The 16,148-nt window shown below is 43.6% G+C and overlaps 1 protein-coding gene across 1 annotated transcript in view; it reads right to left on the reverse strand.

Annotated features, from left to right (window-relative positions):
• LOC126143884 (farnesol dehydrogenase-like) overlaps positions 1 to 16,148 on the reverse strand; it is a 131,620-nt gene that overhangs the window by 16,178 nt on the left and 99,294 nt on the right. Inside the window, exon 5 of the mRNA XM_049915455.1 lies at positions 2,309 to 2,452. Coding sequence (XP_049771412.1) covers positions 2,309 to 2,452 — 144 coding nt within the window. The remainder of the gene's footprint in view (positions 1 to 2,308; positions 2,453 to 16,148) is intronic.

Consider the following 16,148-nt stretch of genomic DNA (forward strand, 5'->3'; position numbering starts at 1 on the left):
TTCTCTGAGAATTACTTTGAACAATTAGTTCGTGAGCCCACACGAATTGTAAATGGTTGCGAAAACACACTTGACCTTTTAGTCACAAATAATCTTGATCTAATAGAGAGCGTCATGACGGATACAGAGATTAGTGAACACAAGGTCATTGTAGCGAGGCTCAAAACCACATCCACAAACCCACTAAAAATAAACGCAAAATATATCTATTTAAAACAGCAGATAAAAATTCGCTTGATGCTTTCCTGAGAGAGAGTCTCCATTCGTTCCAAGCTAATTATGTAAGTGTAGACCAGATATGGCTCAAAATCAAAGATACAGTATCGACAGTATAGATAGATTCATACCACATAAGTTAATAAGAGACGGGATTGATCCAGCGTGGTACACAAAAAAAGTCAGAACACTGTTGCAGAAGCAACGAAAAAAGCATGCCAAATTCAGAAGAACGCAAAATCCCCAAGACTGGCTAAGTTACACGGAAGTTCGAAATTTAGTGCCGACGTCAATGCGAGATGCTTTTAATAGGTTCCACAATGAAACATAGTCTCAAAATATGGTAGAAAACCCAAAGAGATTCTGGTCGTATGTAAAGTACACCAGTGACAAAAAACAATAACATCACTGCGCGATAGCGATGAAAATGTCACCGATGATGGTGCCACTAAAGCGGAGTTACTAAATACAGTTTTCCATAATTCCTTCACGAAAGAAGACGAAATAAATATTTCAGAATTCGAAACCAGAACATCTGTTAGCATCAGTGACATAAAAGTAGATATCTTAGGTGCTGAGAAACAGCTCAAATCACTTAAGAAGGCAAGTCGTCCGGTCCAGATGGCATACCAGTGAGGTTCCTTTCAGAGTATGCAGACACAATAGCGTCTTTCTTAGCAGTCATATACAACCGCTCACTTGACGAAAGGTCTGTTCCTAAAGAGTAAAAAGTAGCACAGGTCACACCCATATTCAAGAAAGGAAATAGGAGTAATCCATTGAATTACAGACATATATAACTGACCTCAATTTGCAGTAGCATTTTGGAGCATATACTGTACTAATCGCCTTGAAGAAAATGACTAATTGATACATAACCAACACGGATTCAGAAAGTATCGTTCTGGTGCAACACAGCTAGCTGTTTATTCCCGCGAAGTAATGAGTGCTGTAGACAAGGGATCTCAGATCGATTCCATATTCCTAGATTTCCAGAAGGCTTTTGATACCGTTCCTCACAACCGACTATTAATCAAATTGCGTACATATGGAGTGTCGTCTCAGTTGTGTGACTGGATTCGTGATTTCCTCTCAGAGAGGTCACAGTTCGTGGCGATAGACGGTAAATCATCGAGTAGAACAGAAGCGATATCTGGCGTTCCGCAAGGTAGTGTCATAGGCCCTCTGCTGTTCCTGATTTACGTAAATGATGTAGGTGATATTCTGAGCAGCCCCCTTAGATTGTTTGCAGATGACGCTGTAATTTACCGTCTAGTAAAATCGTCTGACGATCAATTCCAATTACAAAATGATCTAAAGAAAATTTCTGTATGGTGCGAAAAGTGGCAATTGGCACTAAACAAAGGAAAGTGCGTGGTCATCCACATGGGTACTAAGCGAAATCCGATAAATTTTGGGTATACGATAAATCGCACAAATCAATGGGCTGTCAATTCGGCTAAATACCTAGGAATTACAATTACGAGCAACTTAAATTGGAAAGACCACATAGATAATACTGTGGGGAAGGCGAAACAAAGACTGCGCTTTGTTGGCAGAACACTTAGAAGATGCGGCAAACCCAATAAAGAGACAGCCTACATTACACTTGTCCGTCCTCTGCTGGAATATTGCTGCGCAGTATGGGAACCTTACCAGGTAGGATTGACGGAGGGCATCGAAAAAGTGCAAAGAGGGGCAGCTCGTTTCGTGTTATCGCGCAATAGGGGTGAGCGTGTCACTGATATGATACGCGAGTTGGGGTGGCAGTCACTGAAACAAAGGCGGTTTTCTTTGCGCCGACATATATTTACGAAATTTCAATCACCAACTTTCTCTTTCGAATGCCAAAATATTTTGTTGACACCCACCTACGTAGGGAGAAATGATCATCATAATAAAATAAGAGAAATCAGAGCTCGAACGGAAAGATTTAGGTGTTCCTTTTTCCCACATGCCATTCGAGTATGGAATGGTAGAGAGGTAGTATGAAAATGATTCGGTGAACGCTCTCCCAGGCACTGAAGTGTGAATTGCAGAGTAACCAAGTAGATGTAGATGTAGAGGCCCTATAAGCGCACTGGCGACTTACCATCACGTGCGGCTCCTGAGACAGCATGTACAACACCGCCTGTGCCACGGCATCTGGCTGAAGGCAAGGGGAATCCCACAAGGCGTGCTTATCTTCACTCACGTTCTTCATGATCTCCGTCTTCACCAGCGCTGGGGATACTTCCTGAAACAAACGTTTACCACTGTGTAAGAGCACCTCGTGTTCGTTTTAAAATACACTCCTGGAAATTGAAATAAGAACACCGTGAATTCATTGTCCCAGGAAGGGGAAACTTTATTGACACATTCCTGGGGTCAGATACATCACACGATCACACTGACAAAACCACAGGCACATAGATACAGGCAACAGAGCATGCACAATGTCGGCACTAGTACAGTGTATATCCACCTTTCGCAGCAATGCAGGCTGCTATTCTCCCATGGAGACGATCGTAGAGATGCTGGATGTAGTCCTGTGGAACGGCTTGCCATGCCATTTCCACCTGGCGCCTCAGTTGGACCAGCGTTCGTGCTGGACGTGCAGACCGCGTGAGATGACGCTTCATCCAGTACCAAACATGCTCAATGGGGGACAGATCCGGAGATCTTGCTGGCCAGAGTAGTTGACTTACACCTTCTAGAGCACGTTGGGTGGCACGGGATACATGCGGACGTGCATTGTCCTGTTGGAACAGCAAGTTCCCTTGCCGGTCTAGGAATGGTAGAACGATGGGTTCGATGACGGTTTGGATGTACCGTGCACTATTCAGTGTCCCCTCGACGATCACCAGTGGTGTACGGCCAGTGTAGGAGATCGCTCCCCACACCATGATGCCGGGTGTTGGCCCTGTGTGCCTCGGTCGTATGCAGTCCTGATTGTGGCGCTCACCTGCACGGCGCCAAACACGCATACGACCATCATTGGCACCAAGGCAGAAGCGACTCTCATCGCTGAAGACGACACGTCTCCATTCGTCCCTCCATTCACGCCTGTCGCGACACCACTGGAGGCGGGCTGCACGATGTTGGGGCGTGAGCGGAAGACGGCCTAACGGTGTGCGGGACCGTAGCCCAGCTTCATGGAGACGGTTGCGAATGGTCCTCGCCGATACCCCAGGAGCAACAGTGTCCCTAATTTGCTGGGAAGTGGCGGTGCGGTCCCCTACGGCACTGCGTAGGATCCTACGGTCTTGGCGTGCATCCGTGCGTCGCTGCGGTCCGGTCCCAGGTCGACGGGCACGTGCACCTTCCGCCGACCACTGGCGACAACATCGATGTACTGTGGAGACCTCACGCCCCACGTGTTGAGCAATTCGGCGGTACGTCCACCCGGCCTCCCGCATGCCCACTATACGCCCTCGCTCAAAGTCCGTCAACTGCACATACGGTTCACGTCCACGCTGTCGCGGCATGCTACCAGTGTTAAAGACTGCGATGGAGCTCCGTATGCCACGGCAAACTGGCTGACACTGACGGCGGCGGTGCACAAATGCTGCGCAGCTAGCCCCATTCGACGGCCAACACCGCGGTTCCTGGTGTGTCCGCTGTGCCGTGCGTGTGATCATTGCTTGTACAGTCCTCTCGCAGTGTCCGGAGCAAGTATGGTGGGTCTGACACACCGGTGTCAATGTGTTCTTTTTTCCATTTCCAGGAGTGTACATAAGCGTAATTACCAGGGCTGTATTTAGGATCCATAGACAAGGAGGTTTAACCTGTGGTGCAACCCCTATACGTGCAGTACTCGTAGTAGCTAACTTGCAAATGTGGAATTTTAACGGAGCTTTGAAGTTAAAATCCTATAACTCAGTATTTACTGTTTATTACATAGAGCGATCAGAAACCGTCTGAAAAGCTTGTAAGGCTGTTGCGGGGTGTTGTACTGAGAAATAGTTGTTAAGAAAAAAATTCGATGCGTTGCACCGTTCCCAAGTCAATCAGCACTGAAGTTACCCAGTCATGTCGTAAGCGGGCAAATTCAAATGGCCCGCCAGATACTATTAGTGTCGGTTGTCCTCCGGTTTTCTGTGATTTTCCTACTTTTCTTCAAGCAAATGCTGGGATGGTTCCTTTGAAAGCGACCGGCCTATTTCCCTTCCCATCCTTCCCTAATCCGATGAGACCGGTGACCTCTCAGTTTGGTCTCTTCCCCCTGATCAACCAGTCCTCTCTAGCTGACCGGTTCGTAGGTCCCATCGTTACCTCTAGATGTCACTCCGACGCTAATTAAATACGAACAAATAACAATAGACACATCACTACTGCAAACAACTTATACATACAAACTATCATCATGAAAACCGTATCAAAGTCTCTATAGTAGTTCCTACCATACTCCGTCACATGTAGACAGAAAACTGCGGCATGGGCTTTAACATATAATGTTTATAGAATGTATAACATTTTAGTACAAGGTTTATCATTTAATGAACTGCTGATAACGAAAATTTAAGAGCATTGAAATCATTAAGGTATTCCACAGGATTTATTAACATCACTACAAACTACATCTTCCTTTTTTTGGGTCATGTCTTCTGACTGGTTTGATGAGGCCCAGCACGAATTCCTCTCCTGTGCCAGCCTTTTCACCTCAGATGAGCACTTGCATCCTACATCCTCTATTATTTGCTGGATGTCTTCCAATCGCTGACTTCCTATACAGTTTTTTCCTTCTACAGCTCCCTCGAGTACCATGGAATCATTCCCTCGTGTCTTAACAGATGTCCTGTCATCCTGTCCCTTCTCCTTGTCAGTGTTTTCCACATATTTCTCTCCTCTCTGATTCTGCATAGAACCATCTCATTCGTTACCTTAACAGTCCACCTAATTTTCAACATTCGTCTGTAGCACCACATCTCAAAAGCTTCGATTCTCTTCTGTCCCGGTTTTCACACAGTCCTTCAATACCATGCAATGCTGTACTCCAGACGTACATTCTCAAAAACTTCTTCCTCATATTAAGGCCGGTATTTGATATTAGTAGACTTGTCTGGGCCAAGAATGCCCTTTTTGCCACTGGTAGTCTCCTTTTTATGTCCTCCTTGCTACGTCCGTCACTCGTTATTTTACTGCCTAGGTAGCAGAATTTCTTAATTTCATCTACTTCGAGACCATCGATCCTGATGTTAAGTTTCTCGCTGCTCTCGTTTCTACTACTTCTTATACATTCGTCTTTCTTCGATTTACTCTCCATCCATACTCTGTAACCATTAGACTGTTCATTCCATTCAGCAGATCAGGTAATTCTTCGCTTTCACTCAGGATAGCAATGTCATCAGCGAATCATATCATTGATATGCTTTCACCTTCAATTTTAATTCCATTCCTCAACTTTTCTTTTATTTCCATCATTGCTTCCTCGATGAACAAACTGAACAGTAGGGGCGAAACATTACATCCTTGTCTTACACCTTTTTAATACGAGTACTTCGTTCTTGGTCGTCCACTCTTATTATTCACTCTTGGCTGTTGTGCATATTGTATATGACCGGTCTCTCCCTATAGCTTACCCCCATATTTCTCAGAATTCCGAACATCTTGCACCATTTTACGTTGTCAAACGCTTTTCCCAGGTTGACAAATCCTATAAACGTGTCTTGATTTTTCTTTAGTCTTGCTTCCATTATTAACCGCAACGTCAGAATTGCCTCACTAGTGCCTTTACCTTTTCTGAAGCCAAACTGACCGTCATCTACCGCATCCTCAATTTCCTTTTCCATTCTTCTGTATATTATTCTTGTCAGTAACTTGGGTACATGAGCTGGTAAGCTGATTGTGCGGTAATTCTCGCACTTGTCAGCTCTTGCCGTCTTCGGAATTGTGTGTATGGTGTTTTTCCGAAAGTCAGATGGTATGTCGCCAGACTCATACATTCCAGACACCAACGTGAATAGTCGTTTTGTTGCCACTTCCCGCTACGATTAGAAATTGTAATGGAATGTTATCGATCATTTCTGCCTTATTTGACCTTAAGTTCTCCAAAGCTCTTTTAAATTCTGATTCTAATACCGGGTCCCCTATCTCTTCTAAATTGACTCCTGATTCTTCTTGTAGCACATCAGACAAATCTTGTCCTCATAGAGCCTTTCAATGTATTCTTTTCACATATCCGCTCTCTCGTCCAACAGTGGAATTTCCATTGCACTTTTAATGTTAGCACCTTCTGTTTTTAATGTCACCGAAGGTTGTTTTGACTTTCTTGTATGCTGAGTCTGTCCTACCGACAATCATTTCTATTCCGATTCCTTCACATTCTTCGTGCAGCCATTTCGTCTTAGCTCCCCTGCACTTACTATTTATTTCATTCCTCAGCGACTTGTATTTCTGTATTCCTGAGCCTCGCAGAACATTTTGTACTTCCTCCTTTCGTCGATCAATTGAAATATTTCTTCTGTTACCCATGGTTTATTCGCAGTTACCTTCTTTGTACCTATGTTTTCTTTCCCAACTTCTGTTATCGCCCTTTTTAGGGATGTCCATTCCTATTCAACTGTGCTGCCTACTGAGATATTCCTTATTGCTGTATCTATAGCCTTAGAGAACGTCATTCCTTAGTGCTTCCGTATCCCACTTCTTTGCGTATTGATTCTTCCTGACTAATGTCTTAAAGTTCAGCCTACTCTTCATCACTAATGTGCTGTGATCTGAGTCTATAACTGCTCCTGGGTACGTCTTACAATCCAGTATCCGATTTCGGAATCTCTGTCTGACCATGGTGTAATGTAATTGAAATCTTCCCTTATCACCTGGCGTTTTCCAAGTATACCTCCGTCTCTTGTGATTCCCGAGCAGAGTATTCGCTATTACTAGCTTAAGTTTAGTACAGAACTCAATTAGCCTTTCTCCTCTCTCATTCTTCGTCCCAAGCCCATATTCTCCTGTAACCTTTTCTGCTACTCCTTCCCCTACAACTGCATTCCAGTCTCCCGTGACAGATTTTCATCTCCCTTTACATTGTGTATTACCCTTTCAATACCCTCATACACTTTCCTTATCTCTTCATCTTCAGCTCGCAACGTCGGCATGTATACATGGACTATCGCTGTCGGTGTTGGTTTGCTGTCGATTTTGATAAGAATAACCCTATCACTGAACTGTTCACAGTAACACACTCTCTGCCCTACCTTCCTATTCATAACGAATCCTACTCCCGTTATACCATTTTCTGCTGCTGTTGATATTACCCTATACTCATCTGACCAGAAATCCTTGTCTTCTTTCCATTTCACTTCACTGGCCCCTACTGTATCTAGATGCAGCCACTGCATTTACATTTACATATTTTCTGTCTTCCCTAGAACGTTCCATTGCCTTCTGCATCCTAATGCCACTGATCTTTGTTGGTTCTTCCGCCTTCAGGGGCAATATCCCACGCCTAGGACAAGAGAGTGCTCTGAACCTCTGTCTGTTCCTCCGCCCTCTTTGAAAAGGCCGTTGGCAGAATGAGGATGACTTCTTATGCCGGAAGTCTTCGGCCGCCAATGCAAAACGGGTAGTAGCTAAAACTTACGCATTATTTCGTCTTGCCCTAAACTTTACTTAATTATGTACAAAACGATAAAATTCCACAAAAAGGCTACTTCTTTTATCAGACAAGTATTGCAGTATTATTATTATTATTATTCCCCTGTTTAATCAACAATGTTCCAGGGGTTGGCACCTGTTTAACTCTGGAACGCCGACACAGTGAATCCACAATTCAGAGATATAAAACCACCTGCGGTTTTTTGTTTGAATTAAGGGAAGGTCGCGTCATCAAATTGATGTAGGATATCTCGAATGAAATTTCTGTAAACCCTCGTTGCCATTTTGTTAAAGCCTCTTCGCTGCTGCTGTGGAGGCTAAGTTGCCACTGTTGTTACGATATGCCGAGTTTGTGAGTTCGTGAAACGGCTTCTGGTGTAGTACGCCCCAGCGTGAGGTAATAGGAAAGGAGAATGAAGGTTCTACAACACTCCAAACAAATTAGTAGCAAAGACACACAAATGACTTAAAAAGGTTTACTTATCTTTGTGACTTGTTGAATAATGAAGTCTGCAACCTACGTAAAATACTACACAAAAATGGCCCTCAATGGCTGAATGTAAATAATCGTTGGTAAACTACTCACACATAGCAAATGCAATTTACAACTGTCTGTTCACTTCTAAGAGATCACTAACCGATATTCCCTGACTAAGTCAGCCCTGGACGATGACCTATAACCAAGTGGGCCAGAGCTGCTCTTATATCTTTCGAGTAGGCTTCTGTCCATTGTCGTCCGGTAATTGGTGTATTGTACTCGGCCGGAAATTGGCCGAGGCGAAGTCGATATCTTCATCCTCAGCGCCGCCCGTGGTGCTGGTCGAACTCGCGCAAGTGACGAATCTCTATGGCACTGACCCCAGTTCCCATCTTTGTGCCCGTGTTGCTTTTGACCTGGATGTGACTTGTTCGAACGGCACAGCAAAACTAATCATTAAAACGAACGTCAATTTATTGAGTCACTTTAATTCGATTCAATATCAAGAGTTGAAAAAAAGTGTAATTTTTCAACTAATTAAAATCACTGAGTATAAAGTACAATGATGAATCCCATTTATTCAAGGAAATTAATTAAAAACTGTCTTCGGAATTAATATTTGAAAGCAGAAAGCACCTGAGAGCTATTTGGATGGCTGTTAACTTCTTGATCAAACTACTTATCAAACCATGGGCATTTGACAAAGGCAGCAATACTGGCTAAGCTCGGTACACGCGCTTCGTAATAAAACTCTGAACCAAATAGCACCAATAAAGTTTGAAAAGCGTTTACGAGTTGAGAGCAGCGCAGACTACAAGGAGCGCAAACGCTATTCGTGACAGAGCAACAAGAAATGCCAGGCTAGACCGAACATCACTCGTAACTTCGGCGGAAAAGACGTCGCTCTGCGATGCTAGACAGGATCGCCCAGCAACCTGGCTGCTCCCCGACTCCTCTCCAAATCAGCTCCCTCTGCTATTACACACAGAGAGAGCCAATCCCCGGATTTTCCATCGTGACAGACATGAATGTCTTTTTCCTCACTACTGTGCTGGGGAATCCTTCGTAAATTTTCCAGTTTGCGGCTGTTGTATTTCCGTAGACTAAACGGAAGTTGGCAAACGACGGAACTCTCTTTCCATATTGGCTGTACGTTTATGTCGCTCGTTTCCCACACTGTGTACGAAAATATGGCGGCTTCCCCTCTGCTATGCTTCCAGGAAGTCCACATCTGCCTTTCTCACAGTCTTCAAGAGCCACACAAAAAACAGCTCAACACGCAGCAGAAAGATCCCTATTACTACCACTAGCCAGAGAATAGCCTTCCCAGACGGCTGTCTCAAGCGTCTTACGCTGCCCTTGCGAAAAATTCTGAGAACATCTCGAGTCGTAGCTATTCAACCACACGAAGCCTTGTCTCACCAGCAGAACAAGAATTCTGGTTTTTGCGAACACAGAATTTCTGCTACACCTGCCCAGTCCTCCTCTCAGAAAGTCCCGGTCAATATACTCGTAACACATAACGCAGTTACTGAAGGTCGCATACTAACATGTGACTAATCAGTATAGTACAATGTTCAGTTAGTTCACAACTGTGATGGTGCCTTCGGTTTCTACCGTAAGTATCATGCAGCCCAGGCGAATGTCCCTCACAGCATAATACTGCCCCCACCAACCTGCGTCCGTGGCACAGTGCATATTTGGAACAGAAGTTCGTCTGGATGACAAGAAACGTGATTGATCCGACCAGAAGAAACGTCTGTATGGGCCCAAAGACCAATCTCGATAATGCCAGTCCAACTGTAATGGTAACTGATGAGATCAGTGCGTCAACAAGGCAACCAGAAGTGTCATCTGCTGTGGAGCCCATGTTCAACCATGTGTGCTGAACGGTTTGCGCCAAAACACTTGTGCATGTATCAGCATTGTACGAGGACGTGCTGAAGAGTAATGCTTCCGAATTTTTTATGTGATAACTCAAAACATTTTAAATAACACAAACCTTATTAACATTCTACAACTTTGTTCTTCATGTCTGCATATTTATTTTTGAACATAGTCACCATAGCCACGACCAGTTTCTTAGCGGCACAGTCACTGTGTAATGTCTGACTTCGTTGACAGAACCGCAACCTCGCCTCTGCTTGCAACTCTTTACGTTTTGCGAACATGAAAATCTGATGAGGCCAAGTGGGTCTGGATGGAGGGCGTTTGATGACAGTGAATCCAAGGTGCCGGATTGTTTCAGACGTCATAGCGCTCGTGTGTGGTCTGACATTGTCAATCTGAACGAGAGAGTATTCTATGTATGGACAAAATCTTCAAATTCATGCTTTCAATTTTCTAAGGGCCTCGCAGTACCTTGCAGAATTTATGGTAGTGCCTTTGGGCATGAATTCCAAATACATCACACTTTGACCATCCAAGAACACTGTGAGAATGATTTTGTTTGCTGATGGCACCATCTTGAACTTTTTTGGAGTCGGTGATCCCTTGTGCGGGAACTACATTGATGCTCTCTTGTTTTTGAGGTCAAACAAGTGAATAAACACGTCACCTATCACAGTTGTGTTAATAACCCATCACTCTCGCTCTCAAAACGCGAAAGAAATTGTTGACATACGTCCAAAATCCTCCATTTGATGTCTCGAGATAGCATGTGAGGCACCAAGGGTGCAAAAAGTTTTCTGTGTTGCGGTTCTGCCAGTGATGACCTGTACACGCTCTCGTAATACGCCACACTTACCTGAGAGCTGTGTCTGTGTTACCTGACGATTTTCTCTGACGAGTTCATCAACCAGATTTCGGCGAGCCTCCTCAGCTTCAGTACGCTGTCGTCCACAACGAGCTCTGTTACACACGTTGAGGTTATCACCACTGTTTCCTTCATTACGAGCACGAACAACCCAAAGTCACATATTACTGACGTTGACACAATCATCACCGTACACAGCTCTCATTCTCCTATGGAGGCACGTTTTCTGCAGTTAGAAACGCGATTACAATACACTGTTTCTCACGTAGCGACTTATTTACGTTACCACGACCGCCATATTAGACGCTACAATGCGGAGCCCTCTAGTGGCAGAGGGAGGTAACTTGCGTCAGGGCGCGGGAAAGTGGACTGAGTGATATGCAAGACATGTAATACCTGAACTGTTATTAAGGACAGAATAAAATTTCAGAGACATTGCTCTTCAGCACATCCTTGTACTTTGTGTGATTCAAGGATTCTGACACAGATCGCTGCCCTTTCCTGGTTTACAGAGGAGTCGAGCTTCCGACCTCCATGTTATGTTATGAGGCGTGGACGTTCAACACATTGTCACCTACTGGTCGTTTCATCGTCCTTCAGCCACTTTTCGTAGATGTTCACAATAGTACTACACAAGCAGCCGCGTAGCCACGGAATTTCCGAGATCTTCGTTCCCACATGCCGGGTCACAACAACGTTTCCTTTTGCCGAAGTTGCTTATATCAACAGATTTCTCCCTTTGGCAGCCCGTATCGAGACTAGGCTGATCTCCCACTCGTCTATATTTCACTTACACACACATACAGCTACATCTACAGATGTACTCTATATGCTACCGTAATGTGTGTGTGTGAAATCTTATGAACTTAACTGATAAGGTCATCAGTCCCTAAGCTTACACACTACTTAACATAAATTATCCTAAGGACAAACACACACATCCATGCCCGAGGGAGGACTCGAACCTCCGCCGGGACCATCCGGCTGCTGTAATGTATATGCGGAGAATACCTTGTATCACTGTCTTCTTTCATGCTTCAGTCGCAAACAGAGTGAGCGAAATGTACATGTTGTTGAGCTGTTCCACCGTCATGACCAGCCACACGTTAATGGTGCTGTGAGGAGGAATAATGTGGTGTTGAAGATGGCACTGACAGCAACCAACTTTGCACATGCTCTTCTGGCGCCTGTCAGGACTATTAATAGATGGAGATTTTACAAGGTATGGTCCACATCTGAACAGGACTGGGAGGGACTATTGATACAGCTGATTCTCGAAAGTATAGTGGGTGGATCTCAGGTGGCATATGGTCAAGTACCTGTCGTCAGCAATAGGAAAAGTATTTCTGTTTTAGAAAAAATCCAGAGAAAATACTTCCCTGTCTAACGAGAATCTCTAGCTGTTTAGAAAATTCTGAAAAAATCGCTCACAACATACGTACACAATAACATGCCAAATGGTACACATACTACATTTCATAAAGAAACAAAAATCATTGGGAAAAGCAACATGGGATATTTCACAAACTTAACAATCCTTCATCAAAACATACAACAACAACAAAAAATACAATTGAAGTTAAGCTCCAGTGTATGAATCCACTGTAGTTTGTGTTACTGAGCGTTGGTGTAGAGGCAAGGAAATCCAACATGTAGCATTATCATTGTATGTAAGGACACACTCTTAGTTTAGGGCTAGTTCAAAGAGCAGAGGATCATGCATTTATTTCAGAAAAGGAGCACAGTTCAAATCAAGTCATGACCTTAGTACAGGAAGTGAACTTAAACATTTTGAAACATCAGCTAGAAAGCTTGTTAAGGCACAAAAATTAATCATCTTACGTGTGTATCGATCTCCCCGTGGTAGTGTTTGCGCTTTTTTCAATAAATTAACAGAAGTTCTAGATAACATGTCAAGCACAAAAGTCAAAATAATTTTGTGTGGGGACTTAAACACAAGTACCACAAATGAAACTAGTAGCACCTCATATATAGGTTTCAGAGATTTGGCATGTTATTGTGGGTCAATAGTGCAACAAGGTTTCATACAGTGACAACGTCAGTAATCAACCTGAAAGGGTACAGTACCGCCCGACATTGAAATAGGTACAACATTCTTCGTTATTCTTCTCACAACAACATATTTTTTGTAATAATAACTCAATTTCACTTAATACACAGAAACCGGATACCAGTGTAGGAAAGAATGACAATTTATTTATTTAATTGATCACATGTGCACTCCCACAAAATAAATTCCTACACCAATTTGGTGAGATCTGCGAAATGAATGAATGTATGGTCGTCTGCTAACCACAGATAGCGAATGTGCAATATATGATCATCTTTGAGACGGGCCTTTGGTCACCTTTGGTGGAACCAAAGAGATGAAATTTACCTGAGCTTTGAGCGCCTGAAATGTGGCTGACCAATACCTCGATGAAGGTGCGAGCTGACCTGAAGAACGGCCATGTTTCAGCATTCTGCCGCTGGATCTAGTGTTGGTATGACCTGTCTTAGGTGTGCTCCGTAAAGACAAAAGAGTGGAGGCACAGTATGCATGTGAAATACTTAAGAGAAGTTTGGAATAATAATTTCTCTATTTTAGGAACTTTTGTGGGGAGAATTAAATGTCAGGCAGGTAATATTAAGGGGATCGTAGTAATCTTCGGAAGTGACCAACGGTCACAAAGAAACCACGTGTAGCAATAAGTTGAAATACTTCTGAGTGCTTAAGTTAAGCTGAATTACTAGCGTGTGTACTATAAGTTGGAAATATTTAAGAAATGCGTGTGCAGGACTTGAAATTAGAGACGAGTACTTCCACGTGGTGAGTACTGTGTGAGTCTCAATCTGTGTATGAGACAAAGGATAAAGAGAAGTACTCGTTCATGGTATCAGTTGAGGACTCGCGTGTGTGATGAATATGTTCTTAATATTACTTTGCGTGTTATGTTTCCGTGTGACGCTTGATTCAAACAATAATACTCTGAGAGAGGAGCAAGATGAGTCAGCCGTCTATCCAGCAATGCCACTTGGCTTGCATTGCACAGGAAGACATGCATATATCCTCCAGAGTTCGTAGTAGGAAAGAAAAGTTATGAAGTGGGGCAGTGTCGTGTGAAACTGGGATGAATACTAATTGAAGTGGGAAAACTGAAAGCGATGTGATTATAATGTTGTGACTATTCCTTGTGTTGTATTCCATGTTTCAGTGTGGTGTATGTCATGTAATTTAAGTATGTGTGGTTTGCATGGGAGAGTAGCAAGGTAGTTTCAGAGGTAGTGGGTTATGCATGTTCCTTTAGTACCGCTCGGTCTGGAGGAAAGTTTCGTGATGATGGTTGTGAGAGTCGAAGTGTGAGATATAGCAAAAGATCCACCATCCTATCCAGAAAGTGCACTGTAGCGTTAAATAATTACGAGACCATAAGATAGAGTATCACCAATGCAAAGCCATGCCCTCTGGGCGGAATTTCTCATGTGTAATTGTTGTAGGTTATAGAATTTGTGAGTTTAGGTTATAGAATTTGTCGGAATAAATAAGATAGTGAAAAGAAAAAGATTGGTGGCCTTTTCCTTCGAATTGTGTGTTGTCATTATATCCAGAATTTATAATGTGTGTGCCATTCATATTCAGTGCGATGGCCACGTGTTGGTCAAAGCCGTTAAATAAAAAAGAAAATGTGGTATTGCCAGTGCGTAGTGAACAATCAGAGTTGTGTAAATTACTAACAGTCAGATGTGCATTTCCGTTGCATAATATTCAAACTGGAGAATAACTTGTAACTTAATTGTGTGTACTAGAGTTCATGTTACTCGATAAATAAGAATGAGTCCACTCGCTTAACAGACCACTCATCTTGCAGGCCTGACTGCTTGATGCCACAGTATGAGCAAGGCATGTGGGTGCCTCTCATAATTCGACCCTGCCAGGATTTTTCTGTTAGGGTTTGATGTTAAGATTTCTTTTGATGAGATATATTGTGATAGCGCTAAGAAGTAAAATTTTTTGTTTGCAATTTCTTTCTGGATTGGTGAGGATCTTTTATTTTTTTATGTAATTAATTGCTATATCGTCCAAGGCTGGAAGATCGTTGTATTTTTTTTTTTTTTTGCCTAATGTCCGTAGTAACTAGGTCGCAGTCGAAAAGTGTAGTCACCATGGGGGAGAGTGATTCTGGGGTGAACGTAGCAGTGGAACAGGAAGTAGGTGTCGATCTTGGGTTAATGAGCGAGAACAGCAAACACTCGGAAGGGGCTGAATTGGTCAGCGGATCGCGGCTAGGTGATCCTTTAGGCAGCGGGCTTTGTCCACAAACGGGGGCTTTTCCCGACGACGCGGGCGAGCCGGGACTAGGTCCGGTATGCAGTGAAAGTGTAGCTACCCTTTGCGAAGCTACGGTTTCTCAGACAAGCGAGGTGAGCGCACCGAAAGTAAAAAAAAGAAATGGTTCAAATGGCTCTGAGCACTATGGGACTTAACATCTGAGGTCATCAGTCCCCTAGAACTTAGAACTACTTAAACCTAACTAACCTAAAGACGTCACACACATCCATGCCCGAGGCAGGATTCGAACCTGCGACCGTAGCGGTCGCGCGATTCCAGACTGAAGCGCCTAGAACCGCTCGGCCACAATGGCCGGCGCACCGAAAGTAGCAATTGACAATGTGCTACTGCAGTTTTCACAGAGTATGGATAGAGATAATAAGGAAAGATTGGAAGTGATGGATAAAAATAATAAGGAAAGATTGGAAGCAATGGATAAGGGAAATAAAGAGGCAATGAGGAAGCTACATACAGTTATCGATGAGCGTCTGTCTCCAGTTGATAATCGGTTAGATAAGGGGGAGAAGAATCTGGGTGCGTTGATGCAAGTAGGTGACGCCGTGAAAGAAAAAGCCAATAATTTAGAGGTACGAATAATTGCAATAGAGAGTGATATTACAGAACGTAGGGACGTGTTGCCGGATGAGCGAATCGAAGAGGTAGTGGAAGACTTACTTGCAGATTAACAAAGGGCATTAGACAGCGTGGAAGCTCAAGTTACCCGGCAGGAAGTGGCGCTAAATAAACACAGGGATGAAGTTGCGGAGGTAGTGGTCAGAATGAATACGATTAGC

This window comes from Schistocerca cancellata, chromosome 2 (genome assembly GCF_023864275.1).
Source record: "Schistocerca cancellata isolate TAMUIC-IGC-003103 chromosome 2, iqSchCanc2.1, whole genome shotgun sequence".
NCBI lineage: Eukaryota > Metazoa > Arthropoda > Insecta > Orthoptera > Acrididae > Schistocerca > Schistocerca cancellata.